General features: G+C 44.0%; 1 protein-coding gene across 8 annotated transcripts in view; it reads right to left on the bottom strand.

Moving 5' to 3' along the window:
* The window catches only part of ARID1B (AT-rich interaction domain 1B), a 411849-nt gene extending 395425 nt beyond the window's left edge, over positions 1 to 16424 (bottom strand). For 4 of the 8 annotated variants that reach the window (XM_082668761.1, XM_082668760.1, XM_082668763.1 and 1 more), the window contains exon 1: positions 14355 to 15845. In XM_082668761.1, coding sequence (XP_082524887.1) covers positions 14355 to 15728 — 1374 coding nt within the window. In that variant the 5' untranslated portion in view covers positions 15729 to 15845. Of the gene's footprint in view, positions 1 to 14354; positions 15847 to 16296 lie in introns of those variants that run through there. The other 4 variants (XM_082668758.1, XM_082668762.1, XM_082668759.1 and 1 more) reach the window with 2 other exon arrangements.
* Between the last annotated feature and the right edge of the window lie 1165 nt (positions 16425 to 17589).

Here is a 17589-nt window from a genome sequence, read left to right as displayed (position 1 = left end):
TAGTAACCCCAAACAGAAGAGAACCTGTGCTCCTCTTGAAACGTCAACAGACTGTTTCACAGCCTCCCCTGACGACTCAACTTAAAGCAGTGACCCAGATCATGGGACAGTTTCCCCCAACAGGCGGATGTAAATTAATGCTCAGTGACACTATCAGAAAAATCCAATAGCCACCTTCATGCCCTTGGAGCAGATTTCTCCTCTCCTGTGTCTGGTATGACTATGGGGCTAAAATACACCAAAGCTCAATTACAAGAACGTAATTCTACATGTCTTAATGGTTACACGAAGTCTGTCTATTTAAACGTTACCTCTAGCTTGTCCACGACCTCTGTGGGTGGCAGAAAGGTGGGCATACAGGCCATGCCACAGCCTGAGCATCTGAATCCTGGGGGAGGGGCCTGGGGACCCTGCCCACCTCCCTGGGTGAATCTGACAGGCAACCAGGTTTGAGAACCACTCCTTTAGCGGAGAGGATGTAGGCCTGAGCATCAGACAGACCTGGGTATTGAAGAACTTTCTTAGTTCTACCAGTTTACTTGTCTAGGAAACAGGGACACTTGTCTGGCAAGACTGCTGCGAGGGCTGCAGTTACTCCGTGCAGTGTGCCTGGCCTGGCACACGGAGTCCGTGTTCAGTAAAAGGAGTGATCTTAGTAGCTCACTATTATTTAGGACTCTTCTAAAAATTTTTCTCTGAATCTGCACTTCTCTACTCGGGAGGCGGAGAATGGAAAGCAGTTTATTTGTAAGAGCTTCATGTGTCGCTACGCTACAGTCTTACACAGGTCGCCCTTTAAAAAAAGGAGAAATCGGGCTTCCCTGGTGGCGCAGCGATTGAGAGTCCGCCTGCCGATGAGGCGGATGCGGGTTCGTGCCGCGGAGCGTATGGGCCCGTGAGCCATGGCCGCTGAGCCTGCGCGTCCGGAGCCTGTGCTCCGCAAGGGAGAGGCCACAACAGTGAGAGGTCCGCGTATCGCAAAAAAAAAAAAAAAGGAAAAAATCACTCAAGATTTGGTTGCCGACTCACTACCACCTTGTCGTTTTTCCTGCCTCGTCTGCACCCAGCTGGCCGCTCCCCAGGAAGGCCGCTCGCACTTGGCCGCTCTGATCTCAGTCACGTGCCTGCCCTGCTCCTCCTCCAATGGCAGAATGACCCTGTCTTCGGGGGGCGGGCCATTCCTCCTCACCTCCGCCCTTGAATTAATGTAATTTTGCGGGTGCACCTGCTGCTCCATCTTCCCAACTGCACGCGAAGATGTCGGTCAGACATCAGTCCTGCCACCTATGGACCATCACTCCTAACGTCTGCTACGTTAACAGAAATCCAGGAAAGGCCCCATGTTCTGCATGATCATGACCAGGTACTTTTTCCTATTTTTTTGTTAATCCTCATATGGTAAAGAAACAAGTCTTCCTCAAGTTAAGGATAATTTTCCTTCCCTCTTAGTCTACTGTATCCATTAAGCATGTTCCCCACACAGACGTCCTCTTCTGCACCCCACAGAGAGAGCTGGGCACCAACAAGGCCTCCCACAGAGCCCGTAAGGGATGCTCTGACCCATAATATTTCACAAGCCCTAATGTACACAGGAAAGGCTGGGCTCTGAAAGCCACACAAAAGCGCTCATAAATTTCAGACTGCCCTCATCATCCCCTCCTTCTAAGAAACTGGCTGGAGTGCCACTTCAGTTGCAGGATTCTTATAAGAACTTTCCTTCTCAACGCTCTATCACAGCAACCTAATCAAGTGTCACAACTATTATTTAGACTGAATTTTACTTTAATTTCAAGTATGTTTACTAACAGAGCAAAGGTAAACATTCTTTAAATCTAGTTTTGTCTCATAAAAATCCCCTAATTCACTGTTCATTACTTTTACTAATCATTACAAAACTGAGTAAGGACTCGCACATGAGTAAATCTATGTCCATGACTATCAATTCATTTCAAGATTCTGTAAGGCAAAGACAAACACGCTGATTCCTCCAGACACGGGTGATACATTCATCTCCCCAACCTTTTAGTGACTTCTACTTTTGAAAGACTCGTCTAAATTAAATGTATTTAAGCCCATGATTGCCCACAATATTAAAATTATTTAATTCTCGAGTAGTATTAAGGAATAAACAAAAATTGAAAAAGATTTCAAAAATTTAGGTTAGGAGAAAAAGAGTGGAGTCAAAACTAATTAGAAATGCCCATAATGACGCTTTCCCATTTTAAAAGGACATTGTTCCGGAACTCCTACACTGATTTCTCTCTCCCTACCCCGTCGCCCCCGCCCCGTGTACCTATTGCTTCTCAGATCCTTCACAACAACACATTATCCACACCACAGATAGTTTCATCCTCGACAAGGAGGTAAGCTTGCCTGCCTCTCTGCGTTATCTGTCCACGTTCCATTTGAATCCAATTTCCTTGCATTACCTCTGCCCAGGTCAGGGATGAATGGCTGTCAAATTCCCAGTGGAATAAAAAGAAAAACCCTTTCTTCCTGAGGCAGCAAGTTTCAATTCACAGAGCACATGGCTAATCTACATATGTGAAGGTCACGGCTCTTCAGTCAAAGAAGTTAAGAATGGAACAGCTCACGTAAGGGGTTGTCTTAAACATCTTGGCATGATGCCCAACAAGTAAGATTGTTGAAAAGCAATAGATAGCTTCTGGCAGCAGCAAGGGGAAAAATATTTTGATCATGTGATGCCATACACACTACCTAGTTTATTTCATGTGCGAAACTTTGCGAGTCCCTAAAAAATACCACATATGCAAATCAAATTCAGATTCCAGCTTTACCAGTTTAGCCAGGCTGGCACATCTCCCTCTTCACAAAATGCGCTTATATGAAATTTCTAGATCCACCGGGAATAAAACGTCAACATATTGACAACCAGTTGCCTCAAATATCTTAATAGCTGATTACAAGTTTTTTGCATTAGTTTTTCAAAGAACCGTGAAACACCAAGAAAAGGGTATTTACACTAAAAAAGCACATTCCTTCAAGTTATCTGAGTATGACTGCCTTAAATAAAATTCATCTTCTCCCTCCATTCTCCTCTCTCTCTTCACTAATAATATAGCAATGTGGAAAATTACAGGAACTTAATGCATGGTAAAAGACAAAACACAAAACTGCTTTTCACATCCTATTTTCACTAATGAATGGTTGAATAAAAGTAAAACACTCCTGCTTTAAAGTGCTCATACTTCTGACAAACATCTCAATGGAGGAGAAAGGACAGTCTTGCCACACATAATGGATACCAGGGGAGAAACCAAGCCTTCATGAAGCACGCCTCTGCCTGCTGGGGGCACGGCATTTCCTGAGTTGTCTCTACCCAGACAAATGAAGTGAAAGGGAGTTGGCACCAAGAGTGGGGAAAAGGGTGGGTTTCAGACCCAGCAACATCGTTACAAACATTACTACAATTTTAAAAACTTTCAGCAGTTAACAATAATAAACTACTTGTTTAGTATACGGCAAAAATTAATTGGAAGCAAAAGATCCATTTCATCAACCTGCAAACTGTCTGCCTACCACCAATTTCCTTCAACTCAAATTTTAGATTGCTTATGAGGTCAGAGTTATTCAATCCATATTCTAATTAAATGGAGCAGTCAGTAAAATAAACATATACCACAAACTGTCTCTATTTATTTTAGTTGCCAATGTTCACTTAGCAATCTAAGAATATTCCTCTAGGCTAAACAATGCACATCACGATGTTTAACCATTTCCCAATATTCTCTGGGTATCTTTTTATCTAATACCGTGTCCCTGTAGGTCACTACACCAAGGTCACTACACACCAAGGTCACTAAATGTTTGTTGATGGTGGTGAAATTAAATGTTCTAATTATCGATCTTCTGCATTTATTTTTCCTAACCAGTTAAAAAACATGACTGTTAAAAAAAAAAATTGGAAAACACAGGAGACATTTTAGAAATGTGATAAATTGCTCCATAACTTTTCCTAAACACCTGGCAAGATAAAGACATACCGGGCAATAAAAACTGACACTGTCTGGATTCGAAATAAGCTTTGAATATTAACCTATTTGTTCTGAGAGGAAAGACTAATAGGCTGTTAAATTAACTTGTTAAATTAACTAATACAGAATCACACCTAACTAGTTTCAATTCCTTATCACACATCCCTTTCCTTGCCAGGTAGTATACCAGTACTTATCAAATCTACTTCTCACAAGAATTCCATGAGTTATGTATTCTTTCCCATTCCTTTGAAATGAGGAAGCTACAAACCTCAGAGAGGGGAAGCGACTTGCCCAGGGTCACACAGGTAGTAAATGCCCAGCCTTCAGGTTCTCTAACCTCCACACCTTCAGCTCTTGCCTTTGCCCTTGCTTTAATCCCCAAGCCTCTTCACGTGGTCAACTTCTGCTCCTCAGCCAGGTCTTAGCTTATTCGACCTGCTGTACTACACAGTCTTCCTACTCCTACCCCACCCCGGTCTCTGCGAGGTGTCCCTCTAACATCTAAACTTGTCCCACCTAAACTGTTTACGCTGTATTGTGCAGCATGCCTACCTGTCCTTAGTCTCTGCACCGTCAATTAGTCAAAGGGCAGGACTTCTCATCAAGGGATCCATCATCCAACAAATGGCCAAGCACACAGTAGGCTCTCCACAAACGTCTGCCTGATGCCCCAGGTCTCGCTACACTGACATAAGCCTATAGTCCCAAAGCCCTGACATTTCAAGGCTGTTCAATACAGTGAAGGTAAATGAACTGAATTTTAAATCCTTCACGATACTGATATTATAAAGTCATTTCTTTAGGAGAAAAATCACTGTATGATACCCAAAATAAAATCCAAATTAAGATCATTTTCTCATCAATGTCACAGCACCTAAGAACAACCTTCAAGTACACTGACCTTCCACGTAAATTAGTGAAATGTATAATAACACTCATCAGGAAATTTTCAGTTTACATACATTATCATCTACTCTTCAAATTGTTAGATGATGCACTTTGATGGATATAGTCTTTCTGCATAGAACTGCGGGTATTATCATCTACTCTTGATTGTTAGATGATGCACTTTGATGGATACAGTCTTTCTGCATAGAACTGCAAGGTATTATCATCTACTCTTCAGGTTGTTAGATGATGCACTTTGGTGGATATAGTCTTTCTGCATAGAACTGCAGAAGAAATAATGTAGCCATTCATTTTAATTTCCACTTTGTAAAAACACCAGGAGTCTATGATAATTCAACAGGGAAAATTACGGATCATATGTTATATTTACTCTTTGTATCTTAGCACCAAGTGGCGCTCGGTAAGTATTTGTTCATAACAGAATTAAATTTTGTCCCTGATACTTTTAAATATCTTAGCATAAAAAAGAAAGACTGTTCTTCTCTACATATTTGAGACAAGCCCTTGGCATTCTCAGGTTTTACATTCCCTGTTTTGCCGGTTTGAGAGCAGACCTAAACTTCCATGATATGTAAATTATAATCTTGCTATGGACCAAATCTGAACCATATATTCAGTGAAGTTGAAGCAGATACAGAAGCAAGTTACTTAACTAATGAGAGACCAAAGTCTACCACCCAGAAGCTCAAAGAAGCCTATTTTTAAAGTTTTTAAACTTCGTTCCTTTGCAAAAAATACTTCCCCTAAAAAGCCAGTCGTTTTTGCAGATCATGAAAGTGGAAAGGTCTAAGAGGCCGAAGAAAGGAATGACTCTTGGCCCGAGGACAGAACTTACTAATACATAGCATGGAATCTTGAATGGGTCAGTGGCTTAGCTCCTATGGCATCAGTCCCCCGCGCTATTGGTAAACCAAAACCAATTCATGTAACTGTTTACAAGAGTCCCAATCAGCACATAACTACATTTCTGAGGGAAATTACAGTGGAATTCACAAAATCTATACATCTGCACAGGTCTCAGTTGATATTCTCTGAACGCGTCTGGGATCTAGTGTAGTTTAATAAGATATTCAGTGGTGCATAACTGATTAGGCAGTATATTTTCTTTTAAATTCAAAGCTGCACAGAACTCTGCAGCTGGGAGGGACCAGGGGTCACTATCTGATGGAGGCGGGGACTTGTCCTCAACCACACCCTGAAGCGCAGCAGGGCCAGGCAGAGAACAAGAACCCAGGCCCGCTTCACTACACCAGTGGACAGACAGGTGGGGAAAGAAGAGGTGCCACGTAAGGATGCTACAGGATTTGCAGAGATGACCTCAGTGACAACCCCGCCCAGCAGGCCACAGTACAGATAAGAAAGCTGAGCCCCTGCCAGGTCTCAGAGAAAATGAGCACTGAAGCCTACAAATCAATCAAAGGGTCTGCCCAACTCCAAGCCCACAATCTTTCCCTTACATCAGGAAACCTGGCAATATATTCATATTCTCTCATAAATCCTCATAATCACAGAAATAAACTAATACACAACAAGCATGTCAGCTCCCTTAGGAATTTGTCTGCTTCTTCAGAAAGATACTTACTCAGCAGTAGCAATGTTTTACATTTCCGTTTCCAAGGTCAGTTATAATTCATTGGGTAAAGTAAACTTATTATTAAAAATACCAACAGGTAGCAGATACGTTAAAGGATAGTAAAATGGGTTTACAGCTTGTATATATAAATACATGATCACTGAATCTTAAAATCTGCTTCTTAAAATTTCAGAAATTATATGCCAAATTCTAGACACATTCTAGAATTACCAAGCATTTCAAAATTAGACTATGAAGTATGGTGAGTGGTTTCATTTCTCAGATACTCATCACAAAAAGAAACAGGAGATACTAAGGATTCTGGAACATCCTCCACTAATCACCAATGCCTTGCTTTCTGAAAGGTTTATTTCAGGACCCAGAAGCAGTAGCTGAATTTACTCCTCAGCCAGCATACATTATTTAAACAGTTACCAAAAATACTCTAGCAATCTAAGTATCTTCCTAAATCTGAGCAGACTGTTTTAACTTTTTTCCCAAGAGCCTGTATAATGTAGAAAACTGAGAAAAAGAAAAAGAACCACTCTACATAAATTTCAAAGACATCATATTTTCCTTCTTTTAGTTATCATTTTCCGTAGTAGATCTCTATCGTGCTCTGGCACCAAGCCAGCAATTGATTGGTAGCAACGGAAGAGTCATTAGCTCACCTCAACTATATCACAACAATCTACAATTATTTGTTTTGCCAAAATCTACTCCCCTACCCAAGAAGACGGCTGACCCACATGGTTGCTGTTTGCACTTTGTTTAAATGAGCCAGTTCTAAGTCAACGACCATGCCAAAAATACCAAGCCCAGGTACAGGGAGAGCAGGCTTTGGCAGGATGTCTCTGGCCTGAACTGCACACAGGAGCAGCAATGATCCCCACACCCTGGCTATCATCTGGGTCTGGCACACGGCTGATTAAGAAAATGGCTGCTCAATAAATATTTGCCAATTGATAGTCTGTAGTAGATATATTTACCTAACATACACCTCACAGCATACACAAATGGTAAATGCTTACACCTTAAGAAGTAATTGTTGCTTCCCGGCACAAGCTCTTTAATCACGGTTCATTTTCTCTGTGCCCTCTATGGACTCTGGTGTTAAAGTACATAACTGGTCATATAAAGATGTGACTGCATATCAGCATCAACAGTAACTAAAATGCAATCCCAATATTTTACACACAAAAAGCCTGTTCACGGGAAAGACTAACCAGATTCCAAGAAGTATCCCTTTGCAGCTGCCTCGAAAATTTAATTAAGAGACCAATCATCTTAATTTAGGAATTTTTCCACCTGCAAAGACTTTCTGCAGTTTTGCAGAGGACTACAAATTAAAAGCATGAGGGGGGGAAGCATAAATTTGGGGCACAGAACACTATGAAAAAGGACACAGCATCACGTGGATTGGTTGTTTGCTCTAGGTTGGGAGGGTGAGATGCCCCAACACTTAAAATACCCTTTTTTAAAAAATTATCATTACAATTGATTTCCGCTAATAGTAGAAAGATAAAACCAATAATTTTTTAAAGAGGCTAAAAATGCAAAAGATGAGAAATATGGGGAAAATGATCATGCTAACAGTTCATTTCCATATCCTATTATTTAACAAAGTCCCAGACTTCTCTCAACAAAGTACCTCAAACCTTTAAACAGAAAGCCTTCAAAAAGCTGCTTTTCAGCTGTTAATGACATAACTGACAATGAAACAACTAACCTACACAATGCACATTTCCAAATTGACAAAACCTGGGAAGACGAACCTAAAGTTAGAATTGGAAGTAATGAACTAAAAACAAACAAACCAAAAACACCATTAGTGTTCCTCTGAGGAAGGATTTACTCATAAACTATGAAGTGGCAAGATTAATGGTTATAAAAATAAGCTTATTTTACTTACATGTTAATAACTAACAATTTTAAATTCTGACATGAAGAAAGGGAAGAAAAATTTTTTTATTTCAATTTGGGAGGATGAAAACGTCCTGGAAAGGATGGGGTGCACAACAATGTGAATGTATTTAACACCACTGAACTTTACACCTAAACTGGTAAATTTTATGTTATGTATATTTTGCCACTATCAAAAAAATACACATATATATAACTTTTTTAGCATCCCACACAGAAGAAAAAAAAACATGGCCTAGAATTTTCTCCTGGATTTCATCAAATATGGCTTCCCTTCCAGAGTCACCTAATAAGGAATGACTTCTCGTCTGATTCTCAAGTTTCATCTTTCATCAAGGCCCAAGGAGACACTGAGAAGTGCATCCTACAGAATGTAGTTAAAGAGGCCAAATCTAGTTCAATTCAGAAGGACTGCCTTGCTGTGACAGATGTACTCCAGATTCTGCTGCCATCTACCAAAAATAAGAGTCTATGGGTAAATCAGATATGCTTAAGATTTTAAGGGTTTCGTCTCTTTCCTAGCAATAAATATCACTCAAGAAACAAATCAATTTCATCATTAGTTCACCTGTCAAACTCAGTAGCCTTCTAATATCCTTGGCATTGACCCATTCAGAAGTGGTTTAAAAAAAACCGGCCACTGGATCCTTCCTATTCAATTAAGTAAATCTAAGGAAACAGTTTTCTTAGAATTACTCCAAGTTAAAGACTTTGAAAATAGAACATATTTGTTGAAAATTTACTGTAGAAACACATATTTTACTTTGATAAACTCACTCATTCAATTAACGTGAATTGTTGAAACTATTATATACATATATCAACAATTCCATTCATTCCAATGGCATAAAGCAAAATAACTGGACAATAAATGATACTTAGGTAATTATACCTAAGTCATTTTCTTTTCATCAGATTTCTAAGAGAAAAAGTCACTAACATATACCAAGATTTTAGATCAAAATTAATTCACTCAACCACTGAATTAAACCAAAAAGGGCCACTTAAGTCTTACATAAACAGCCTCCAAACTGGAAAAAGCAATACTGTGTAATAGTTGTACATCTACATAAATGTACCCTTGGTGGATGAGCAGTTTTGCCTGGTAGTTTCCCCCAACACTACAGGGAACTAGGACCTGGGATTCCTCTGCCTCAAGCATGCATACACAGCAACTGTGCAACTCTCCTTTACATAGCCACAGAGAATCTGCACCAATATCCTGATAAAGAAAGGACACCTCTGAAAAGGCATATGATCAAAATCTACCCAATTCCAACAAGGCCTAGCATGTGGATGTGGTCCTTAAGTATAAAGAAGATTGTAAAATGTCATAAATTTTTGTAATATCCATTTTGAAAATCTAAATATTGCAAAAATATTCATGGAACTTGAGTTTTTTTAATACTCGTTTTGAGCCTCCATAAATCTGTTGTTTTAAGTAACACACAAGAGTTCTTTCAAACACAAATATAAGACTCAAATTTATACATCTACACACAGCCCAAAATGAAAGTGACACAAGTGAAATTCTAGTTCCTTTTCCTCAAATACGATCAAAGCACACAGATCCATTAACTGAGCAGTATCAGTGTCCCGGAGAGTAGGAAGAAAAACCTCTCAATTGAGGACACTAGGCAAAAAGCTAATATATTTTCCTATGCCAATACATCCAAAATATACATTTCCAAGTCAGTTTTCAACATAAGTAGCAAAATTTCATAGAACCCCCAAAAACTTTCAACGAAACTACTTTCTCCCTAGGAGAGGATAGGGTTAAATAAACGAAATGATCATCTTTTTGGTTTGCCTGTCACACTGGTATTTATCCTAGGGAAATAAGTAAGTTCCTATTACATCAGAAGTCATTGTTTTAGATACACCCTGCTCCAAATTATAAAGTAATAAAGTCCATTAATAAGAAATAGAACTGAAAATTCAACCACATTGTTACACCTGTTTTCTTTAAAATGTGTCTATGTCTAATAAAACTACCGAGTTTTATATTAAGAGACTTCCTCTACATTGTCTTACATTTTTTAAATCGGTTCTCAAGCCAGAATTAACACTGTTTTTATACCAGAGTGAAGATGTTACTCTCTTAGTTCTAATGAAAGAAAACGATATTTAGAGGCTTGTTCATTAATACAAGTGTCTAAGTGTGATTTGGAATATTTCCATATCCACAACACAATTCTAATACTTCTGATACAACATGGCATGGGAAAAATGGAACAAGTCTAAAAAGCTTTGCCAAAAATTCATTCCTAAATATAGATAAAAAACAAAACCAAAGAAAAACGAGGGAATAGGGTTTCTCTTCATAGATGCAAGGTAAGAATATGTTGCTCCCTGGAACATACTTATCGATTTTGTGTTAATATAAACGTAAATTTAAGTGATAGCTGTCTTACAGAGTAGTTGCCATTAAAAAACAACACACTGCCAAAAGTACACAGAAATCAAGATCACCAATGAAAACAATTTTAAGCTATGCATAATTTCATTCCAAATAATACAGAAAATCAACTAAAATCAATAATACAGAAAGACAACTACAGACATTTTTGTTATATTTTCTTTGTTTTTTAAATGGTAAACCTTTTCTATGAAACACAGTTGTCAATTCCACCTCTTCTGACGATGGAGCAGCTGGCCAGTCATACCTTGGCAAATATATCAATTTAGGCCACAAATATTTGTTTACAAGATTTAACATATCACATAGGGTAACACTGCACTGAGTGGGCAAAGTGGGAAGTGCTATAATGTACCTTATACAAATTTTAAGGTAATCAGGAACCAGCCTGTAACTTCCTGCTTTGTAAGTCAGCTAATCACTTTTCTTTTAATGGTAGATAAAGCTTTTTTTAAATTACATTGTATTATATTATATAAAAGTAAATTTAAAATAGCATTAATGAAATTCAGCACAAATGTGGACATCATAAAATCTTAGTTATGTGAGCAGACCTCAGTATTTCTTTTGAGATTGCTTTATCTGAATACTTTATCTCACAGAAACCTACTAACAAACTGTATCGTAAAATGCCTTATTTCACTTTTTAAAAAGACCCTCCCGTTACAATATACGCACATGTTTTGTTCTCAATTACAAAAACATTTGCCACCCAATGTAAACCATTCCTAAAATCAAAAATGAAACTAAATGTGTTAAAAGCCACAAGAAAATTTAATAGTACTTCATGACCTATAGTTATGCAGTAATTTAATATTCTGGACAAACGACTGTTCCTTAGGATAACTGTCACAACAAATATTAAATGATACCAGCCTTCCAAAAAGAAAAAATATAAAAAAGAGACACATTCCACATGTTAAACGGTGGTACCTAAAAGAAATCTGTGAATCTAGGTCACATGCCCATCATTTTTCTTCCCCCTCAAAAATAAAAAAGCTATTCCCAAGGGTCATACTGGGGACATAATGAATTCACTCTCATTCCAAGAAAACAAAATACTTAAAATAATTGGTTCCATTACGAAAAAATAGCGTAAAGCAACCCCGACCTACATCTGCCTCTATCATCCTGGTTTCTAGTTTACAGAGATGTGAATTCTAAACTGTCCCTTTAAAAGGAAGTTGACAAAGCAAATCTTTTTAAAATTACATGGGTTTATTTACACAAGGTTTTTCTATGTTTTTACCTGTACAAATCATAAAAATTGAAATTCCAAGTTTTCTATGAAGAATAGGAAAACACATTATTATTAAAAGTAAAATTCCACTAACTAAAGATTAGAAAGGAGTGGACACCAACGTCCTCAGCCTGGGATTCGCATGATTATCTGTTAAATTCAGTACTGCATTCACTCTGACAGGTCTCTCATCTAAGATATGGTTATTATTAAAATACACCTTCCTAAAATAAATGAGCTGAGTAAAAATATATATTACAACCCCCATTATTCCTTTCTAACATATTTTAATGCTCTGAAAGTTTAAAAAATTGTAATGTCTATGAAAGTAAAATTATTTGGAAGAAACATACCCAGCACAACTTGCATGTAATATAGTTTCCCTAAAACATTGTGTGAGCAGTTCAAATAAGGTTCACATTACCTAACCTAGCAAAATAATCAAGGGGGAAAAAAAAGATTCCTGGGGCATTTGCTTCCAAAGCAGAAGCAAATGTAAAATGATTTTTTAAATTTCGCAAGAACATCCATTTCTTCCCTTTTAACTAACTGTTGTCTGCAAAAATTATTATATAGCTTCCTCACTTCATGTTTTCTTAAACATAATGTCAATTCTAACTAAAACTTCTCATCCACCAACAGCTTAAAACAATCAGAACTGTTAAAACACAACTTACTAGAAACATAGATTTAATCTTGTTATAAAGCTAATTAAATACTACTAAAAGATATTGTTGGATATCAGAATCTTGACATTTTTAATGAAATAAATTTTAATTTTACATTAAACCACATGTGATGACATAATTCAAATTTTTTCCATGGTTTAATCCATAAAGGGTACTTTTATAAAAGCTTTACAAATCCAAAAATTAGTAAAATTCTTGGTTTAATTATTTTTCAATTGCCATATCCTCACCCTACAATTGAAGTGAATGGCCCTGCTGAGACTGTCAAAGAGCTGGATTTTGTAAATGCCCAATCCTGGACACCAGCATAATGTTTCTATGTATTTAATCCTCTTATTAGTAACTATGATGTAGAATAATTTAAGCTTTAAATAATATTCAACCTTACATCTGCTTGTAATAGAGCTCAGTTATTATTTGTGGCAAGAATTTTTGTGACTGTACTGCTCAGCACTTCTATTTACATCAGCAGTGCTAAATGCCCAATGGTGAGAGGGGAGCCAATCAGATGGCAGATTAGATGTCAACTCAGAGGCAGCTGTCTGGAGACTATTACAGCCAGTTTACCTCCACAATTCAAATTCCAAACCTTGCAAAGGAGATCAAGTCAAGTCTTTAGGCTCAGCCTTCGAGCAAGAAACAGCAAGAGTGCAGGACACTTCCTAACAACGCTGCAAGACTTGGGTGACAGGAAATTAAAAATCCAAATAAATCCGATCCAAAAAGATCAATTTGCACTGGTCTGCTACTTCCCTGGGTTCGCTGAATAAAATGTACGCCTAATCCACGATCAAAATAAGTTCAATTCAACCGGAATGTGTTCCTTTAACACAGCCTATCTGTTGAAGGTGACTCCTTTCAAGGAGCCTGCAAGCCAAATAATGGATTTCCCGGCTATTCTTAGGAATGGATCGATATATTTTTGGATTTTTTGAGCTTCACATCGTTGTAAATGTGGGTACGACTGCTGCTACTAAACGCTTAAACTCAAAGCCCGCATCGAATATCCCCGAATGGCTAGGCACAACTACGAAACACACACCAGGCTGCCACAAAGCTAACCTATTTTTCCTGCCTTCACCTTGTGAGCTAAGAGGCAACGCAGTGTGGCCGGAGGGAGGACAAAGTTCCTCATTCTTTTCCCAGTTCTCGCTCATTGTTGGCGCTAACCGAGACGAGGGAGTCAATATTCCTCCCCAGACCCTACTGGCCGGGAGCGCCTATTTTGTTGAAAGAGCTGCCCGAACGGTCCCCAGCGCCCACGCGGCTTCCCCGCGGCGCGGGCCCCGACTCCCGCACGCGCGGCTCGGCGCCCGGGGTGGGGTGGCGAGGCGGGTGCCCGGCGACCGGCGATCGCGGCGCGCGTCCCGGGCCTCGGAGAGACCCCCTCCCCAGGCCCCGGCCCCCGCGCCGCGCAGTCCGACCCTGTGCACCGCCCGGCCTCGGAGGGAGGCAGCCGCGAGTTAAAATGGCTTTGGGCGCCTCGCCCCCGCCTCCCCCGGCAGAAGACGCAGAAAAAGTACGCGGAAAGAAAGAAACTAGGGCTCGCGGCGCGCGGCGAGGCCGCCGCGGCGGAAGCAGGCCCGGCCGGCGCGGGGGTTACCTGGGATCTGCCCATGGTCGGGCCGGGGGTGCCGGGGCTCATCGCCGGGTGGCTCCTTTGTTGCGCGGCCGCCCAGGCCGGGCTGGCAGCGGCGTACTGGGCGCCCATGTCCTTGCCCAAGCCCATGCCCGCGGCCGCCTGCTGGCCGCCCGCCGCCGCCCCCGCCGCCGCCGCCTGGGACTGGGGCTGCGACGGCGGCGGCGGCGGCGGCGCGCTGGGGCTGCTGTAGTCCGGGTAGCTGCCGCCGTAGCTCCTCATCATGGGGCTGGGCGAGGTGAGCAGCTGGTTGAGGGTCGGAGTGGCCCCCGACGGGTGCTGGTTCTGCCCGGCGAAGCGCTGGAAGCCCCCCGCCGCCGCGCCGGCGGCCGCCTTGCTGAGGCTTGCGGCCCCGCCGCCCCCGGGGCCCATCATCATGCCGCCGCCCTGCTGCCGGGGGGAGCTCAGCACCCCGTACCCCGAGGACGAGCCCCCATAGCCGCCGCCGCCGCCGCCTCCTGCTGCTGCTGCCGCCGCCGCCGCGGCCGCCGCCGCCACAGCTCCCGCTCCTGCTCCTCCTCCTCCTCCTCCTCCTCCGCTGCCTCCTCCTCCTCCTCCTCCGCCGCCGCCGCCGCCGCCGCCCGCGCTGGGCCGGCTGTAGCCCGGATAATGGTTGTACTGGCTGTTGGGGTACCCTTCGTGGGAGTTCTGCAGGGGGTCCATGCTGTTGGGGGCTCCGGCGGCAGCTGAGGCGGAGTGCATCATCCCCATCCCGGGGCTTTGTTGTCCGCCATGTTGATCAAAGCAAGGCCCAGCGCGGCCGCCGGGGCCGCCGCTAGCTGGGGCAGCGCTGCCATAGTAATTATTAAACTCCGAGACGGCCGCCGGGCCGCCGACGCCGCCGCCGACGCCGCCGCCGCCGACGCCGCCGCCGCCCCCGGGCACGGCGACCGGCTGCTGCTGCGCGCCCAGGGCGCCCAGGCCCGGCTGCTCGTAGCGGCCGCCCGCCGGCTCCCCCATCTTGGGCGGCGCGTCGTCCTCGTCGCCCGGCTTGCTCAGCAGAGGCTGGCCCGGGGGCTCGGCCTGGCTGCCCCCGGCACTGTCCTTGGCCCCTCCATGTTGCGGTTGCTCCATGTCGGGACCGGGCTGAGCCGTGCCACTGCCCGCGCCGCTGAGACTGTTGTTGGAAATGGGATGCTGCTGCCGCTGCTGCTGCTGCTGCTGCTGCTGGAACTGGCTTAGCTGCTGTTGTAGTGCGTGGTGGTGGCGGTGGAGGTGGTGGGCATGGTGGTGCAGGTGGTGGGCATGGTGGTGGTGGTGGTGCTGCTGGTGGGGCGGTGCGGCGGGGGCTTCGCCAACGGTTTTCAGTTTGTGGTTGGGGAGCAGCCCCGTCTCCATGGCCGAGCCCGGGCCCGCCGAGGAGGAAGAGGAGGACGCCGCCGCGGAGGAGGAGGAGGAGGAGGACAGCGCGGCGGCGCTTCCACCCTCCTTGAGAGCCGCCTCGGAGCCGCCGCTCTTGGCGCTGTTAGCGCTGGCGGCGGCCGCCGCCGCGCTCGCGTTATGGGCCATGTTCAGTTCGTGACGGGGGTGCGGGGGGTGGTGGTGCACGTTATTCAGGCCGCTGCCGTCGCCGCCGCCCCCCGGCATGGGTCCCGGTGCCGCCGCCGCCGCCGCCGCGCCGCGCGCCCCCGCCTCTAGGTCCCGGGCCCCGGGCGCCGGCCGCGGCCCGGGGGGCGCCCGCCGCTCGCCGCTGCCAGCCCGCGCCCGCGCCGCCGCCGCCGCTGCCCGCGCGGCCATGATCGCCGCGGCGTGGCGAGGCCGGGCGGGGGGCGGGGGGGGAGACAATAAAACCCACTTTTTAGTCAGCAGCCCCTCCTGTGCGCATCCGCACGCCCCGACGGGAATCGAGCGAGCCCCCTCCCCCTCCACAGGCCCCACCGGAGCCGAACCGGGAGTCACGCCTTACGGTCTGGGCCTGTTCTCGCTGTGTGATTTCATGGTGAAAGTTTTTAGTTCAGGTTTAAATGAAACTTTTCTCTTTTCCTCTCTAACCCGGATATGGGTAAATACACGACTGACTGAGCCTATCGGGCCCAGCATGGCATGAGAGGGAGCCGAGCGAGCCCGAGCAACTATTATCCACTTCTCTCTGATTACTCGCGCGCACTCGCAAAACGCGGACTGGACTCGGCCCGGGCCGCGGCCGCGGCCGCCGCCGCCCGCCCGCCCGCCGGGCCCTGCGCCCGCCCGGGCGCACCCTCGCGGGCACCGGCGGCCCCGGGCCGGGGGCTCGGGAGGCGCCGCAGGCGCCCGGAGCGCGGCGGCGGCGTGGGGCAACTGGAGCCTGCACTTTCCCCTCGTGCCTCCGTCTCCTTGCCAACCGGGCGTTCGCGTGTTTGTTTTCACGTCTAAAAGGCCCGATACAAAGGTGGAAAACGAGTCTGACGAGCAGACAAAAGAGGGAGAAGGGCTGAGGAACAAAGTTGTCCGCTGGCCCCAAAGGTTACGACGAGCCGGCGGAGAAAGAAAATATTTGGGCAATCTGTGCAAAAGTACTGCCTCTCCCAAGAGTTATGTAATTTTTCAGAATGTTAGTCTCTCTCCCTTGATTTCGGGCCATCAGCGTATTTCCCACAACTTCTTCAAACTGCAAAATTAGGAAAGAGTTTAAGTGAAGGTTAGCACATTCCCGGAGCGGTGTGCCCTGTACACAGCAGGTACTCAATATATGCTTATTATTGACTGCACCTGCCCAAAGATAACGTTGATATAACTTTTTTTTAAGGCATCTTATGTGTGTACGTAGGCTTATCAACGAAAACACGAAGTAGTCCCAGAGGAGCATTTTTCCTGCAATGCACTTGTCTGTCTTCTCTCTGAAGGGAACGTCCTCAAATATGTAGAGTGGTGCCTTATGCTCCCAACAGCTTGCACGTGGAAATTTAACTATTGGCAGCATAATAGCTAAGGTTTATCTCTTGTCTTCATAAATCTGTATGATGCCTTTCCCCCTATTTCAGAGGTTATGTGCACAATTAACCCTCTTGATACGGGTTCATTTCTAAGTGATGTGAAACAAAACTAAAAGAAATACATGTTATATTTAATAAACGTAAGATCAGTAATGATATAAATCCGTCGAATCTAATCCTAGAGCAAAAACGTTTCACGCTTTGTTTTTTTTAAAAAAAAATACTATCCATTATTCTATCACTTTTTGATGCTTTAAATGTTTTTATTATTGTGAATTTGTCACCTG

This window comes from Grampus griseus (assembly GCF_964374135.1).
Source record: "Grampus griseus genome assembly, chromosome: 13".
Taxonomy (NCBI): domain Eukaryota; kingdom Metazoa; phylum Chordata; class Mammalia; order Artiodactyla; family Delphinidae; genus Grampus; species Grampus griseus.
This window is presented reverse-complemented; position numbering and strand designations above follow the sequence as displayed.